Source organism: Uranotaenia lowii, chromosome 1 (genome assembly GCF_029784155.1).
Source record: "Uranotaenia lowii strain MFRU-FL chromosome 1, ASM2978415v1, whole genome shotgun sequence".
NCBI lineage: Eukaryota > Metazoa > Arthropoda > Insecta > Diptera > Culicidae > Uranotaenia > Uranotaenia lowii.
The window spans coordinates 92,101,900-92,120,859 of record NC_073691.1 but is presented as its reverse complement, the minus strand read 5'-3'; the positions used below and the strand labels follow the sequence as shown (position 1 = coordinate 92,120,859).

Here is an 18,960-nt window from a genome sequence, read left to right as displayed (position 1 = left end):
TGGCATCCGGCAAAAACGATGTTTGTTTTTTCCAGACCTTTTGAGCAGAATAAATTTATTTCTAGTAAGGCAAGTGAAAGATATTTAGCGTAGGTATCAGAAAATGCGAACATAAAAGTTTTTGTTGTGCTTTCACGGTACTACCAAAAACGATTTTCGTTTAACGGGGTAATGGCTTTATAAAACATCTGAAATGATATCATTAGGATTTGAAAACAGATCGGAAACAGCTATCAATCGGATGCAGGGGTGGTCCTAGATCTGGCTCTTGGGGGGGAGGGGGGTAGGGTGATTTTCCAAATTTTCAAAAATCACTCAATAACGTAAATATAGGGCGAAAAAAAAGTTCATTTGGAGAGAGCGAGTGGGAGAGAGGGGGAGTGTGCAGTTTCAAATGAGACTTAAATATTTGCTGCACAACAGACCCATGCGAAGGACACGTCCACGGGTGGGGGGTTTCGAATTTCAAATTTTGTTTGAAATAATAACAATACCAAAAAAGAGGACAATAATCATCACACAAAATTGAAAAAAAAATTTCTGAAACGAATCAAAATAAATCAGAATAAAGATTTCAAATCAATTTTATTTCTGGTTAGTCATTAATGAATTATTCGAAATGTTGGTTCTTAATCTGTATTTAAAAAAAATCAAGTATTTTCAAAACATCAGAAACGGAATGTGAATTAAAATTTGGAATAAAGCCAGAATTTGAGCCAGAAGAAAAAATACATCAAATATAACACCAGATTTGATAAGAAATTAAACTTGAATTCCTACAAAAAATCAGATCAGGTCAGAATAATTGATAATAATGTTAATTATTAACCATATTAATTTGATTGTTTATTTTTTTTGCTCCATGAGGAAAGAATTGATGACATGTGATTTAAATGCTGCTTATAAAATTCCAATCTTTCATTTTCAATATCCATACATTTCTTCTAACTTCTATTTGCCAAGAATTTTCATAATGTTGAAATGTTCTTAGTTATGTTCTTTTAATTTTCACTGATGTCAATAAATGAAATTAACGAACAAAATCATGGTGATTAAACTCTTCATAAACTAAAATATAATATGAAGATAAAAAGATCAGTTTTCAACATTTGGAAAAAAATTGTTTCTAATAAAAACATCTTACCAAAATAATTCAAGAGATAGCATTTTGGTGTCTAGTGTTTTTATGGTTGATTTAGTATATTTTGGTGCGCAGAACTCGAATCTTCAACTAGATTTGTTTATCACCTCTCGTAATATGGAGCTTATAAATTTTTAAATGAATCAGTTTTGAGTGAAGTCAATCGTTGAAAACTGATGAACTTACAAGGTAACATGGAAAAAGACTGATTCTGAATAACCTACAGTTTTTAATAATTCGGAAAGACAAGTATTTCTGACATTACTAAAGAAAGTTTTTAAAAACAAAGATTTTATCCCATTTAAAAATTTGCTTAAGTCTGAAAAACGATTTGGTTTCTGCTTTGAGAAATATCTTAAATTCAAGGTAGTCATTACTTGTTTAAACATTCGTTGAAAGTCTATTATTTCACATAATTGGGAACAGTAAATAAACAGAAACTTCAAATTTTTTTCACAGAAGTCAAAATTACTTGCGTTCTTGTGGAGATGTGGTATCAACCCATAGTTCGAATTTTAATTGTTATGTTTAAAACTTTTATCAGAAAAGTGCAGAATTTACTAAATAATTTATAACCTATTTGAAAATAATTCGGGCACCAACAAAAATTAAAATTAGCTCATAAATTCTTTTCATCTAAAAAAAAAAGTTAATTCTGTGGCCTTGTGAATTGATAAATACCCTTTTGAATGTGGAGTTGAACATTTAGATAAAAAATAGATGCTGAAATTGGGTTCTTAAAAAAAATCATTTCAGTATTAAATTTGTTATGATTCAAACAATTTTTTTTATCTAAATGATTAATCATCAAAGTAATGGATGAACTTGATAAGATACACTTCTTAAAAAAAAACAATATTAAACGACCATGATGCCCACTGTTTCTCCTCTTCCCTTCAAATTTCATTGAACTAAATTTGTTATTTGTATTTAAAAAAGGTTTGTATTTAACAAAAAAATTGAAATTAGAGAAGTTTAACAAACTTTCTCTACATCCATATTTTGATATCCTTTTAAACAACTTATACATCCCTTTATAAAACAAATATAATATTTACTGCGAACAATTGTTGATAAAAAAAATCATTTTCGTAATTTGTATATTGAGCAGTTTGAAAATTTTCAATTTAAAAACTCTTTAAAGAATCTTGCGATATAAATGTACTTTTACAAATGAAAAAATACACACATTTTTATACAATAAAATGTGAAAAAATTCTCAAGTTATCTACAATATTTTTCTTGACTATCTATACATCACCGCAAAATTCTCACCAAAATTTTAGTGATTCTCGTTTAGCAACAATACATTTGAAAATTCAAACATTTATTTGAGAAAGTGTAACCAATTGCTATGAATTTAAAACTGAATATTTTATTATTTTTCTGAAATATATTGCTGAATCGTGATTCGAAAAAACGAATTAATATAAACTAAGGTTGGCAGATTGCCCGGTTTTATCCGGGTTTGCCCAGATATTTCATACAAAATTTGGGAACAGTCCGGCCCGGCCCGGATGCCCGGATTTCATTGGAAAATGCCCGGATTTATTCACTTTATTTGGCAAAAAAAAAAAAAAAAAACAAATAAAGTTGTAAAAATTGATAATTTATGCCTCCAAAACGAGATTTTTGAGCAAGGTTTTTATAAAAAATTGCCCGGATAGGTAGGTACTGAAAAAATTCTGGCAACCTTAATATAAACTCTTGTTTCGATTCTTCAATTTCTAAATATAAATTTAATTTTAAAACAAAATCTTTAAAATTAAATTCTTGGGTATGCAGATTTCGGTACTTTAATTTTATTTATTTTCTCTTAAATTTCAAGCTCTCATAGATTTTAAAATTTATTGGAACTGAATTGAAAGAAATAGTTACAAATTTGAAACGAATGATTTTGTAAAAAAGTGAAAAATCGTATTTTTGCTTCGTACTCTCAATATGTATATTATCATGTACTCAATATTTTCAAGCTTATTTTACAATTTAAAATTAAAAAAAAAATAAGAAAGGGTTCATTTCATAAAGCTTTTACTATTTTACAATGAAAAGTCTTAATCAATTACAATTGAAATAACGGATTTTTCAGATTCAGGGTAGATTTGTAACTTCAACATTAAGCTGGATTTTTACTTAAAATTTTAATTATTATTGTGTTGATGAGCTGCAGTATCGACGATATAACTGATGTGAATTTGGAACTCCAGCCGTGTTGGTCAAAAATAAGAAAAAATATCTTGAGCGATTACCTTGCTCCCGAGAAAACAGTCCAGTGATGACGGGATATTATTATCAATGGTTTAATCTCATCTGGGAAAATTTAATACATAGGCATGTTTTTGGAGATTATGTTTTAAAAACTGTATTTGGAGGTTTTTTCTTGAACTCTACTTTTATTAGATTTTGTTCATCACCTCTAATTTTAAAGTAGAATTTTTGATATTTTTAGAAAAGTGAATAGATATAAATGTATAAAAATGTATAAAAGAAACATATATGGTCAGCAAATTAAATTAAACACTGTAAGTGCCTTAACAAAAGTAATTTGGTGAAAATCGGTCTAGGGAATTGCAAGTTACAGCTGTTTTAGTTTGGCGGACCCAATTTTTTCTAATTTTAAGAATTTAAGAAATTAATAAATTCTTTTATTTAACAATCACCTCCACGGAGTGGAAAATTTTGAAAATTCGAAAGAACACCCACTAGGAAAAGTTCGAAGTTTTTATAGAAATTGCAGCGTTTGCGAGTATTTTGTAACGGATTTTTGCCGCTTGGGAGGGGGGGGGGGGTGGGTGATCACCCCGATCATCCCCCCCATAGGACCGCGCCTGATCGGATGTTAAACTACCACTTTTGGAACTTGTTCTGTTCATTCTTCCTCCACAGCAGCGCGTATGGCACTTGTTCGGAATCACCCCTTGTTCATAACGCTTGACCCTACTTGAAACACACGATATAAAAGAAGGAACCCTTCAGTTTGTACTCTCTGCCTATTGACAATTTCAGTTTTACAGCATGGTTGAAGACAAAATAAACAGGTGGTTGTAGTTCGAGAACTATTCGAGAAGTTAAGGAAATACATAAAAAACGAGTTAACCTGATATACTTTTTTATTTAAAGAAGTAGCATCGTCACTCCTCAAAGCAGTACAAAATAGGTTCGTTACCCTTTATATAAAGGAAGAAAAATCATGTATTTAGGTCCTAGCTGAAACTTCCAGCTTGCTGCCATTTTTACAATTTAGGTCTCAAGAGGACAAAATGGAACCCGTCAAATAGTAGGTACACGTAAACTCCAAATTTACTTCCTTAAACCTAGGTCTTCAGCAAACTTACCACAGCCATCAGCGCCGTCCGCATCTCGTAAACCCAAACGTGTAAGCATCCTGATCCGAATCCATGGATAATGGCCCGGGCCGTAGTGTTCTCTAGGTTGCCGAACTTTTCGTATATCTTCTCCGGGGCGTAGCTGTGCTTCACGGGAACGGTTTTGTTGGCCGCGGTCGATCCGGGGGCAGTCGTCTGGGCCGCAGATCTCTTCCCAACCGACAGAGGTGGGGATGGGGCAGCCGTCGTTCCGTTGTCACCACTCGTCTTGGCAATTTCATCGTAGTAGAATTCAATGTACGGTTTCTCGCTCCTGAAAGATAGCAAAAAAAAAACAAAATTAATACCTGTATCAAACTACCGCACATGATTCATCATCTCAAGATTAGGTGAAGAGCTTGTTAGCTCCACTCCATAGTGGCTAATCGAGAAGAAATTCGTCATGGGTCGCGTCGATTACAAAATCTCCCGGGGTGATAATCAGGTTACGAGTTACTAAATGCTCCCACTGCCCGAGTTAGTTGCTGATGTAAAGAAACAAGTTCAAGTTATGGCCGGTCTGATCTACTTCTTGCGTATCATCGACTTCGAGGAAGTGGAACGCTTATTATTGGGATGATGTAATTGAAGGTAGGTACCTACAGCATGCAGTGGAGTGTGGTGTATCATTTCCTATTTAGCACCTCTGGCGCGAAGGTGTGAAAGACAGCAGCAGCTCAACAAACCAGTTCAACAAATGTGGCCATTGAAAGGGAAAGCAGGTTAAATTTCTCACGCCTGCGCAAACGTTGTGTGGTGGAAGAAAATCAAAATATGATGTTGTTTTCCCGCCTGTTCATTAATTTTTTTTTTTGTACGGGATTTTCATCCTCTGGGATGATTCATCCCTACCCAATGTTCATCCAGGAAATGTTGTCTCTCGAGACAATTGTAATCGGATAATAATGACAATAATTGTTTCAAAAATAGAATGTTACAAAAATTCTTTTTATTTTGTTTTAAACTCTAAAATCTGGTAGGCCCATGCCCGTGAAAAATCGAAGCTTTCCTTTTGCCATTTTTTGTGCCGATTTGTCTGGAACTGTCTTCAAGGTGTGACTGAAGGAGGCGTTGACTTTTTGACTGTCTACGTGTTTTTTCTGCGTTTATGAAGAATTATAAAATTTTCTTTGTTTTTGTTGTGATATATTAGGAACATTATTCGAAATTTTCTTTAAAGTGTTCGCATTGGATGCATTGAGGTTAGTAATAATTAGTGAACCTGCATGTAAGAGAAGCGATGTCTAAATCCCCGAAAGCATATGGATCAAAAAATTCTCAGCACTGTTCTCTGGCTCTATGTTCAAGTTCTAAAGTGAACGCATAATAAATTCAACAAAATATCAGTTGATCGAATTTTCGGTGGAAAACAGGGTGTCCTATTACGTCTGAGCAGGATTTTGATACAACCCTACTCATTCCGAATAACGTTTAAATAGCTGATTTCTGCCGGGTGTTGTTGTTTACAGTGTAACTTAAAACTCTGTGTATTGTGAGCTCCGCTTTTCATAATTTTCGTGAAAATAAGAAGCATTTTCCCGGAAAAGCGCAAAAAATCGCGCATAAATGGTCTATTATCCCCTACATTTCGCTGAGTCAAAAAGGCGAAAATGGAAGACTTAAGCATTGGAACGGTCTGAAATTAAATTCAGAAGTATGGAGATAAAAACAGCTGGTGATCAAAGTAGGTTGGGAGGGACGTGCGTGACAGTTGCTCCACAAATTTTACAATTTTTTGTGAAAGTGGAAAAAGTTTAAAAAAAAAGCTGAATTGAAGTTCTGAGAGCCTCAGAAGGACGTTAAAATTTTCGCCCCGCAAAAATAGTTTTCCCAGAAGTAAGAAATTAGAAAAAAAAAGATTTAAAACATCGACTCCAGATGATAGCTATGAAAATGAACATTATTGTGAAGTAGCTACTGGGAAAATTTCGTGAATATTTCACACTGCGGAAGGATGTGAGAAGAGATTTCAGAAGTTTCGGTGTCAAATAACGTTAATAAGTTCCCAGTACCAAAAGCGCATCAGGCCTGCTCCGGCAAACTAAGACGCGCGGATCTGGATCAGTGAAATTATGTTTCCTCTCGATGGAAACATTTTTGGTGAGATCCAACCTTTTTACAGATTTATTATACTTTTACATTGCATTTTTTTATAAAACCTATATGAAGCGTTTGGCAGGGAACTACACGCTTTATTCCTTCCCTTGTTCCGGTATCTCTTGCGGTACGGAGGAGCGGCCTGGAGGTCTGCGTTAGAGGTAGAGCGCAACAGATCCAAATTACGGAGCATACATCGGCTGATGGCCATACGAGTTTCCAATTTACAGGACCATATCAGCAGATGCAGCTTTTGTCATCGCGGGCATGGCTCTCATCGACCTAACTCTGGTGGAGGATATGGAGTGTTACAAAGCAAGAGCTGTTAGAGGAGTGCGTAAAATTTAACGAGCAGCGTCAATGCTCAAGTGGCAGGAGCAATGGGCCGCATCGAACAACGCAATATGGACGCATAGACTAATCCCGCGACTTTCAGACTGGGAACATCGGAAGTATGGGGAGGTCAACTTCTACCTGACGCAGTTCCTTTCGGGTCATGGGTGCTTTAAGCAATACCTTCGTAGATACGGAGAAATCGGCAGAACATGCTATCTTTGTCTGCCCCAGGTTCATTTCAAGGCGTCAACAACTACAAAATTTGAACGCTGAAAACATTGTGAGTGAAATGTAGCGCAATCTAATAAGAATCAGGAAAGATGATGAACGGAGAGAGCGAGATAGTCAACCAAATTTGACAAGCTAATGGAAGGTCTTGGGCCTCGTATGACACTACAATTAAAAAGCAACGCGATCTTAGGGCGCGGTATAACCCTAATCTGGACTCATACGTGTGGTGGGACTTAAAAGGTCTCACGTACTCAGCTACGATCTTTCCAGCAGCAAAAGGAAGCGGAGATACCATTCGGGGTGGTCGTGACGGGATTCTAGCTTGGTAGTTTCTCAATCGGCCATGCTTTGATGGTTAGAAATTCTGCGGGAGTGGATGCTGTGACGGACGCGAGTTACTTTGAAAGCGTTACCTAACCGGCAAACGTCTCGGAGTCTGCCGTACCAGTCTGAAGTTGACGATAGAGGAAAAGGAGAAGGAGGAAAAAAGAGAAAGAGGATAAAGAAGAAAGATGATAAGGAGAAAGACCAAAATTGAGAAAGAGGAAAAGGATTAGGGTGAGATGTATAAGTGCATGAGCACAGCCTACCCCTTGATGTAGTATCATAGAGTGAAACCAAGGGGCACATCTGGCACACGAAGCCCAAGGTGGTTTTAGTGGGACGCACCCACTCACGGCAGCAAACACCCGGCTGTTATGGTTTGAAGTCAAATTTCCATCGTGAAAAAAACCACATGGTTGGCCTGGCCGTAGTAATCTCTGCAATGCATGTTTACATGGAACAGAGATTACGTTGAAAAAAAATGAAGAACGCAAGTCTTTTATTTTCCAGGATGCTTACATGTTTTGGTTATGTTGGTAAAAGAAGAAGAAGAAGAAAGTATATGGAGATGAAAGCAGCTTCGTGGACAAAAAAAATCTGGGCGAAAACTGAGTCCGATGGACAAAACTTTGGACCAGAAAGTCATGCGGTGCTTGCGCCAGTAAGAAATCTGCCTCAGTTCAGGACATGGCCAAAAACGTGGATACCTTTCGGCACTATTCACGAGGCCAGAATGGCTTGGTACAAATCCAATAATGTCCAGTTCGTACTGAATGAGATGAATCCGCCAAATTGTCCTTGATCGAGACCGATTGAAACTTTTTAGGCCAATACAAAATCTTATTTGAGAAAACATGTGAAACATTCAGATTCTATGGAAAACATTGCAAAAGGCTTTGCTGAAGCTAATAAGCAGTCTTCGATTAAAAATTCCTTCACTGGTCTTCGATTGACTGGCAACTATTTTTTTTATTAATTCACTGTAAAAGAAGACTATAGAGAACATAAAAATAAAAAAAAATTGCTCCTAAATTATGTTTAGGGGGCATCCATAAATTACGTAACGCTCCTAGGGGGGGGAGGGAGTAAGCTCGAGCGTTACGAATTGTGACATAGAGGAGGGGGGGAGGTACACTCATCGTTACGTAACGATTTTTTCCTTAAAAATTTCGGTTTAATTGCAGCTTTTTAGATGTCATGCAATTTTTTGCAGAATAATAAGCAAACCAAAATCAGTTTAAAATTTGTCAGCTTCAACAAGATTGAAACTGGTTTGTAACCTTTCCTCTTTAAAGATTCTGAGATAGACTCCATAAAATGTGCATTGGATATCCGTGAAATAACCGTTGAAAACCCGAATATTAGATAAGGTACACCGGGGTAAGTGTGGACGCGGGGTAAGTGTGGACGATGGCTATAAAAACAATACTGTGCACTATTTTTTCAAACTTTTGATGCAGAATGTTCAATTTACTTGTAATCTATCCAATAACTGTGAAAAAGATACGATTCAGACAATAACGGTTGTTTACAGCGACTTTTTCGGAATTTTCTATTTTCAACTACGATGTCGAGTTGATGTGCATCTTTTTCAATTGCAAATTTCTCCTAAACTAGCTGGCTCTCGATGAAAAACTCTACATTGAAACAATCCTTACATTCCAAACAACCAGTTAGGAAAAGAAACGGCGGTTAAAAATTAAGAAAAAAGAGTTTATTCACAAAAAACTAAAATTTTGTCTCCAACCCCTACCTGGGGTAAGTGTGGACGGCTTTAAAAAGACTTGATGTTTACACATTTTTTCAATTTTCTGTCCTTCATCCTTTATGAGTTGTATTATTTAGCTATATTAAGCATTCGGATCATGAAAATTTGAGTAAAGTACTTATTTGTTCTGTGTTTTTGATGAAATCGGATCTCGTGTGTTGTAACATAAATTACACACTATAATTATAGTATCATGAACTTTTTTCAAAATTTTGGACGGTTCAAGCAATAAAGTAACGTATTCAACCAAGAAAACACAATTTTTTTGAAAATTTCCTGAGAAATCAAAGGGAAAATCTACCGTCCACACTTACCCCATGAAGCGGGGTAAGTGAGGACACCAGCCGTCCATAACGATTTGCGTGATAACTTTTTTCGCTTTGCTTCTATCGAGCTCATCTCTTCAGCTTTTGTAAAAAACATGTTCTGCATCACATTGATCGTCAATTTATCTAAATTGCTCCACTGCTGATTTTTTAATGATTTTTTAAAGTTGAATTATACGAAAACCCGTCCACACTTACCCCGGTGTACCTTACATTTACTCCCAAGAACTCAATCCAATCCTAAAACGGAAATTTTATTTTTTTTTTCTCAATTGATTCTAAAAATGCAATTTTGAATATTCCGACGAATATTGCTAAGTGAAGTATATTTCGCATAACAAGTAATGCACCTTGAACAAAATAAAGTAAACAAGGTAGATCATCAGTTAACAAGCACAGATCAACTCGTAATAAGGCAATTAATTTATTTTATCAGAGAGTTGTCATCAAAAGTACTAAGAAGCGATTTGGATAGATATTGATTCCGTTTTGAAGAACGTCAAAAAAATGTATGTTAAAATCTTTTTTTGCCTTCAAAAATCAGTATTTAAAAACACGAGAAAATGTAGGGGGGGGGGGTAATTTTCAGCGTTACGTAATTTTCATAGGGGGGTATGTCGAAACGTTACGATATGTGACATACGGGGGGGGGGGGGGGAGGGGGTCAAAAAAGTGCATTTTTTGCGTTACGTAATTTATGGATGACGCCTTATACTGTTCATTTCAAATGGTGATTATACATAATGGGTCAGCCAATAGTTAGGATGCTTTTGGGAAGCTTTCTCCTAACTACGAAACGTTAAAGATTTACTAGGCATCGCGAATTGTGATGAGCATTGGAAATAGTCATCCGAATTACAACAATAATCACGATATGTATGAAGGGAATAGACTAGGAAATAATGTAGAACTAAAATATGCGAAGGAAAAACGAGCGAGGTTCGAATTACGATGCAATATAAGATATGATATCGAACGGAAATAGCTTGTATCTTTAGGAATGTGGACAGTTGAAGAGGAAAAGAGATAACAATAAGTTTGCATTGTCAAGTAATAGTAAGCTTGGAAAATAAAAACCAGATTTAAGATATGGGATGAATCATCCAATAGGATGAAAATCCCTGAAAAAAAAACAGATTTAAGATATTTGTTATCGAGATCGGACGTGTTTTCATTTGGGCTTTGAATCGAAGAAAAGTTACAGTAAAATGACATAAAATCACTACAATGGCTGAACTCTATCTGTATCTATATATAAAAAAGGTGATAAGTAAAATATTCTTAACTACCGTGGTATCACATCACTAGCTACCTGCTCGAAAGTATTAGAGAGGATCGTAAACGACGTTATTTTCTCAGCTTGTCAGAACTGGATCTCTGAATATCAGCACGGATTTTTCCCTAAACGTTCGGTAACCACGAATTTGGCAGTTTTTACATCATATTGCATATCAGAAATGGATGGCGGAAAACAAATTGATACAATTTATACTGATATTTCGGCTGCATTCGATTAAGTGAATCACGATATTCTCCTGAAAAAACTGCAGCGTTTGGGATGTTCTGAACGACTATGTGCTTGGATAAAAAGTTATCTTACGAATCGCCGTTTAGCGGTTAGAATTGGTTCCGCAGAATCTCCTGATATTATTCTAAAGTCCGGGGTTCCACAAGGCAGCAATTTGGGCCCTCTGTTGTTTACAATGTTCTGTAATGACATTAATTTGCTTCTAATTGGCTGTGGAGTTTTCCTGTATGCGGACGACCTAAAAATATTTTTGGTCATAAACAGTTTAGCTGATTGTTACGAGTTACAAGGCTTCCTGAACATGGTTGTGAACTGGTGTGCTGATAATTTACTGGTTTTAAGCGTTGCTAAGTGTTGTGTTATTACATTCGGTCGGAGGAAACATCTATTCATATATGAATACAGCATACTGGGTGAGTCACTGCAACGTGTGGATCAGATAAAGGATTTTGATGTTTTATTGGACCGTCATATGACTTTTAAGCCCCATTACTCTGTAGTACTCGAAAAGGCCAACAGGATGCTGGGATTCATTATACGCCTGAGTACAGAATTCACCGATCCCGTCTGCCTGCGAGCTTTGTATTGCTGCCTGGTTCGATCAATAATGGAATCTGCAAATCTGGCATGGTGGCCGTTTGAAGCTTTGTGGGTTGCGCGTTTCGAAGCAATTCAACGGCGATTTGTGCGGTATGCTCTCCGTGAACTACCTTGGGAAAACCCGTTAAATCTACCGCCTTATCCACAACGTTGTGCTCTGCTTGGACTCCTTACGCTGGCGGATCGTAATTCCATTGGACGATCACTGTTTGTGGCAAAGATCTTGAGAAATGAAATTGACTGCTGTTGGCTACTTTCCCGTTGTAACATTTATGCTCCAGAACGAACCCTTTGTAATCGAGACTGGCTCTCTTTGGAACCACGAAGTACGCGCTATGGCAGTAACGACCCCCTTCGTTCCGAAAAAATACGCTTCCTCCGTTATTATACCCTATTCGATTTTAATGTGAATTTAATTTTTTAATTTGCTCAACGGATTGAGCAAAGCATGAGTGAACAATTAAGAAACTAAATAGCAAACGATTTATGTAAACCTAGATTTAAGTTTAATTCATTCAGACACCCACCTTTGTCAGATGATATCAAGATAATAAACAAAATAAACAAAAAATCTACCACTTCATAGTAGTTGGGCCGTGCTGAACAAAAATTTGGTATGCGATGATAATGCTTCTAAAAAATTCTACCCGCTCATTTTCACTATCTTTCATTTCTTCTAACTTTCTGTCCGTCTATAAAATTTCATAATCTTAAGATATTCTTACTAAAAAGAACCTCACTTTTCACCGATAAGGCCGATAAATTATACCAACAAATTTTATACCAAAATTTACTCCTTGAGAAATCGAACAATCTTTATTCCTGGGATTAGAGTACAGCTAGAATGATGTTTCACACCATTGTGCACTGACATGACACTTTAACAAAAATCCGATTATTTTTTGTCTAATTTTGACACCTATCGTCGGTATTGCGAACCTTGCAGAATTTGACAAACCAAAACTTCTGAATGAAAAAATGAACAAATTGATAAAAAAAGTCAAAAATAACAGAAATAACTAAAAAAAAATAGGCAAATAATTCATCAGCTACAAGCTGGTCATTTTTATCACTTGACAATTTTGTCATTTTCCTCATTGATTATAGTTTTGACTATATATTTGCAATTTTTGTTTAAAGTTGGGTCTTGTATGATAATAATAAAATGTTGTAGGCTAACGAAATTCTGAAATGACAAGTTTCCTTTTTTTACGGGTTAAAAACGAAACTTTGAGAGCTTTGGTGCACCACTAATTTAAGTCCGATTTTGTTTTTTTTTACTTTATTAGAGAGACTTTCAGCCTTTGGCTGGTTTGTCTCTAGGAAAAAGTCTTTTTTTACAATTCGTTAATTATATAAGATTCTTTCAGGAAACACAACATTTTTTCTTCTATCCGATTGAGTTGAAATTTTGAACAAATACGTTTTTTGGGCCTATTAACAAAGAATTTTAATGCAGAAGCATTTATATAGGATTCAAAGTAAAAAAAAATTTTTTTATTACTTTTTCGAGTTCAATAAACTTTTTCCCGAAAGTGTGTGGTGTTGCCTCGACACCTTAACACCGGGCGTTGACTAATTTCCTATGACGGGTTTAGGTACGCTTTAGAGTGCAAATCTCCAGCATCACTTAAGCTAGCTATGTACCTACCTCATATGTTTTTACAAGCCCGCCCGGTGCAATGAGGCCATAAAGTCGCGGGTACTTTTTTTTGCTCTTCGAACTCTGACGGTTCGCTTAAAGTTATAATATCGACGACAAAGCTAACTAACCCTGCTAGTTCAGAGACCGGCTAGACCAGGACCAGATGCCATTAGAGTACGTCGTTTTCGAGAGCATATTGCATTTTTTTTTCCGCTATAAATTATCAACCCAACAATTTGGTTTCCGTCAGTAAGTGCAATTGTGCAAAAGGACTGGACACACTTTAGTGCTTATAATTTCCTGAACTTTTTACTCCAATTTGAACGTTTCTAGCGAGAAAGCTGGTGCATTACATAAGTCACCGAGGTTAATCGTCGCATAAATAACATGCAAGCAAGCGCACAGCGAAAGGTGCGAAATCTCCACGGCTCTTGATAGTAGGTGCTTAGATGGACAACAAAATTCAATCATTTTGCCACTATCAAGCTGCCTCTAATTATAATTTTACCCTAATATTGCGATGAACCACGGAGATAAAAGGTACTCGGGATACTTATTTTGCATCACAATATGTCTTTTGAAGCCCTTAGAGCCTAAGGGATATACCTAAGGTTGCCAGAATTTTTTCAGCACGTACCCGGGCCTTAAAATCCGAGCTAGTTTCATCCAAAAACCTGGCAAAATCCGGGAATTTTATTCCAAGATGTCGACCAAAAATCTAGGCAATATCCTGGTAAATTTAGTCCAAATCTAGGAATTGCTCAACACAAATCAAGGAAAAAAAAACATAAAAAAAAATTTTCATCAGCAGTTTTTAAATCGTATTTCACGCTTTCAAAAAGCTTCTCATGGTTATTTTTATAAAACTTGTTCAAAACATTTCGTTTGAGACGCAAAAAAAACAATACAATTTGGTTTTTTGTTTGTATTGGAAATAAAGTGATTAAATCCGGGCAAAATCCGGGCATTTTTAACTGAAATCTGGGCAACCAGGCCGTGCCGGACTTTTGTCAAATTTTGTGTTGAATAAATCTTATACCGTATTTTTTTTTCACCTAGAGGCAAACCAGCGGCAACCTAGGTTCGCTCTAACTGCTGTCATCGTGCTCATTTATTGCTCTAGAGGCAACCTAGGTTCGCTCGAAAAACGGACGGAGTCGCCCTGAGAAGAAAGTCAGTTTTGCGAGAAGTTCACCAATATTCTCAACGTTGTTGTCAAAACATTAAACAGCTGTTTGTGGCTGAAAGCAAAACAGTTAAAATAATGAACGGGAAAATGATTATTGCCGCGATTTTGAACCTCTCAGCCAAGCAAAATCGTACTATCTGCTGTCCAGTGCAATCCGGACACGAAAAAAGGCAATCCGGATGTGAAGAACCTAGTGAAGAAATCCAGAAGGGAGAACAAAATGACAGCAGCATGTAAACATTGCGCTTGTTCTCACGCACACCTACATATGGAATAACTCGAAAACCGAAAGTCGTTTTTTTATTCGGACGGATCCAGAGCCAAATCCGGAATAAAAAAAAACGCAATTAGTGTGCACTGGTAGTACCAATAAAATTTTTTTTTGCTGAAATGTAGTATCCAAAATTGACTGTTACCTATAAGTTTATTTGTGGGCCTATCTGTAACAAACGCTAAGTTTTATGACGAGAACCAAGCTACAAGCTCGTTTAACTGCCTTTTCCAGCTCCGTTTATCGTAAGGGGGCGGCCGCTTTGGCTGACCCGGTACATGCCTGCTCAATTCCAACTTTCGCCATTCTCCGATCATCGACCATCCTCCAAGTTTCATCCAACATCCTTTCACTTCTTCTTCCACAAACTTTACCGAGAGTACCATGGCTCGTCGTTCTAAAGGCATTCTTGATTCCACGCCACTGTTCTTCGACTGTTTCGTCTGTCGGCAATTCCGGCTGTTCAACGTATGCAACACAGTTTTGTTGGAGTTCACGCTGCAGAAAGTTTTTCCGGATTTGCAAAAAATCATCAGCACAAGAATATACCACCGCAAAATTCCTGCTCATCTAAACTTCCCATTCAATTGCAAATCACACTAATAATACTGCTAGCCGTCGGGTCCATCAAGCTCCATCGGAAAGAACTACATTATTCTGATTATTGTTCCAAGAAATTCACTTTTAGTGACCTCGAGGCAATTTTTTTGATTTAATAATTTTAGAATTTCCGAGGCGTTCACACGGTACCAAGTACTTATTTTTTGACCAAAATCATCCAGCACACCTGAATTAATCCCGGATATTCGAATATGGGCATCAATTCGGTCTAATTGCCAGATAGTGCTGCCATCTATGACTTAAAACTGGAGAAATAGTGTTTGACTATTTAAAAACATTAGTATTTTTGAATTTTAAGTTTGTTTTTTTTATTCGAAATCTGCCTTGTAAGCGTCAGATAACACTTCCATCGAGGTGGTAGAGATTGATCACGGTTTAACGTAACTTTTTCAAAAATCAGTAGAATATCGCAGTTTTTTTTTCGTAATTTTGGTTCTCAACGCCAATTGCTACGTCCAAAAGAAGTAAATTTATGCTTGAATTATCCGTTGAACAATTCAAAACAAGTTGTAGAAGAACATTTTGGCAATTTTCAATCATTTATATTTTAACATGCAAAACACATAGTCGTACCATTCTTATTTCGCTCACTGTAAAAGCCGATTTTAAGCAGATTCCGGGGTTGGAGTTTTTCACCGGCAAGAGCAAGTTCGATGTGGACGACAAAATTAAGAAGAAGAAAATGTCGAAGTTCACCTCCAAATATCTCGTTTGGCAAGCCATCTGCTCTTGCGAACTGAGGAGTAAGCCTTTCGTGACAAAAGACACAGTGAATGGCGAGATCTACAAATCTGGGTGCCTCGAGAAGCGTCTTTTACCGTTTTGGCAGTAGCACGACGAAGGTCCGCTATTTTGGCCAGATTTGGCATCATGCCATTACTCTAAAAGTGTCCAGTAGTGGTAAGAGGCCAATTCTATCCATTCTGTTCCAAAGGACATGAACTCACCAAACTGTCCGGAGCTGCGCCCGGTGAAGCAATACTGGGCAATAATGAAGCCGTAACTTCGGAAGAGCAAGAAGACTGTCAAAGACGAGAAGGACATGTTAATAAAATGGAAAAAATAGAAACTGGTACCGGATCACACTGTAAAGACTTTGATGGAAGGCATCAAGCGAAAATTCGTTCAATTTTACACTCAAGGCTCCATCGATTAACTTTTCTATTGATTTTCGAAGTAAACAATACCTTCTATGTATAAAGCTGCCCTTAAATTTTGGTTTGATTCTAAACATTATAGGAAAATTGGCATGACATTTTCGGTGTCGCAATAATTTTGTGATAGCCCTTTATTCTCAAGCCCAGTAGCTGGGAACGTGTCGGTACCTTTGCAGGATTCTATATTTGTTTCGAACAGTTGGATGGGAGTGAGATGAGTCAAACCAGTGTTCCAAGCCAGTGGTAACGGACCACTTGGTTGTACTGCAATTATTGTTGATTTGCGAGCGAGACTTCCCGTACCGAATCGGGTCGAACGATCATCAGCAACTGGTAAATACATACATATGATACCATACCATTTGTCATTATCATTGTCATTCGACACGAATGCCATAAGGATGATGAAATGTCACTAATAAAATTTAAAAAAATGTCTTATATAGGTTGACGATACATACAAATACATACATATTAGACTGAGTCGATAAATTTCTCAAACCCTGGGTTCTAAAAAACTTCGTTTTGATTAAAACTCATCCATGATTTTTTGCAGAATTTTTAAGTAACGTTTACATGAGTAAATTTGAGTTTTAAGGTTTGTACGGGAAAATTTAACATTTTGTACTGAAAAATCAACATAATTTTTGTTTTTTTTTTCTGTGGAACCGAGTGTGCTTATGGTTTTTGTGTCAATTTTTGAATTCATTAAGAGAAATTAACCGCTGAACATTAAAATTGAAAATCAATAAATTCAATTGACATCACTGCTGGGTGCCTCGCGAAGTATTGCATGAAAAGTAGTCAAGCAATACCTCGCAAGGCACCTAGCATAAGGTTGCCAGAATTTTTTCAACACGTATCCGGGCCGGACAAACCGGGCAATTTTTATATAAAAACCTGACAAAATCCGGACATTCGATTTCAAATTGACGGCCATAAATCCGGGCAAATTTTGTCAAAACTCAGAAATTCCTCAACAAAAATAAAGAAAAAAATATGAAAAACATTTTTTTTATCAAAACTCATCGATTGATTTTGAACCGTATTTTAGGCTTCCAAAAAACCTTTAAATGATTATTTTTATAAAACCTTGCTCAAAAATTTCGTTTTGGAGGTGTAAGTTGTTTTTTTGTTTAATTTGCCAAATAAAGTGAAAATATCCGGGCAAAATCTGGGCATTTTTAAATGAAAAAACCTGGATGAAACCGGGCAGTCTGGCAACCTCAACCTAGCAGCAAGCACCCATTCAACATCTAATAACTTTCGAAAAAGTTGTTCATCGGAAAATTTCCTTCAGAGAATTTATAAATTGGCTCAAAATTCATAAGCAGACTCGGTTCCACAAAAGACACAAAAACGATGTTTATTTTTGTGTACCAAATATTCAATTTTCCCATACAAACCTAAGAGTTCAAATTTACTCATGTAAACGTTACTTAAGAATTCTGCAAAAAATCATGAATGAGTTTTGAACCAAAACAAAGCCTTTTAGATTCGAAAATGATCCCAAATAGACTTAGTCTTAAACATATACAAAGAAAATAAAACTTCTTCAAAAAAAAAAAAAAAAAAAAAAAATGATAACAAAAGTCCGCCATTACCATTGGCAAATGAAAACAGCTTGACAGCTTGATGTCAAAAAGTGCAAAAGTGTAAGAAATGCTTTTCAAAGAAATATAATCAAGACAGGGCCGTAGGAAGAACCGACTCATGGGGGGGGGGGGGGGGGGGGGGGTTTTGGTGACTAATGTTTACCTATGATTTTTTGTCTAACAACACACGAATAAAAACAAAATTAAAACCAATTATGTTTGTAACTAAATGATCATTGATTTTTAAGTACTCATCAATAGTTCACATATGAAATGGTAACTTAAGAGAAGACACGATTGTCACAAGTATGGTAAAGTGTCATTGATAAAACTTTAAAAAAAAGTAACTTGAGAAAAGTGGTCTTAGGCTAAGGGTGAGCTAATTTTTTTTATGAAACCAGTAGAAACAAAATTTGAAATTTGCTTTCATCGGTGGATAAAATTTTTGAATTTATTTAAAAGTCTTGTAGATCAAAGTTATTTGATTTGAGCATAAAATAAGTTCTTTTTAGAGTAGCCCTCAATTTCTTAAAAAAAAAACTTATTCAATACTCAAATCAAACAAGCCCAATCTTCTAAACTCTTTTGCAAATTCCAAGATTCTTACCTTCAATGAAAATAAATTCAATACAGTAAGAGATAAAAAAAAACTGTTCAAATTTGCTTGATGCAAACTTGAACTAAATTTATGATTTTAGTTTGGAATTTGGCTTTAAGAAAAGCTGCAATATTAATAATGTTAAACAATACACCGGGAAAATTAAAC

The 18,960-nt window shown here is 36.0% G+C and overlaps 1 protein-coding gene across 1 annotated transcript in view; it reads right to left on the bottom strand.

The window, feature by feature from the left end:
• Nucleotides 1-18,960, bottom strand: part of LOC129738891 (uncharacterized) — a 122,426-nt gene that overhangs the window by 12,288 nt on the left and 91,178 nt on the right. Inside the window, exon 4 of the mRNA XM_055730208.1 lies at nucleotides 4,477-4,780. Coding sequence (XP_055586183.1) covers nucleotides 4,477-4,780 — 304 coding nt within the window. The remainder of the gene's footprint in view (nucleotides 1-4,476; nucleotides 4,781-18,960) is intronic.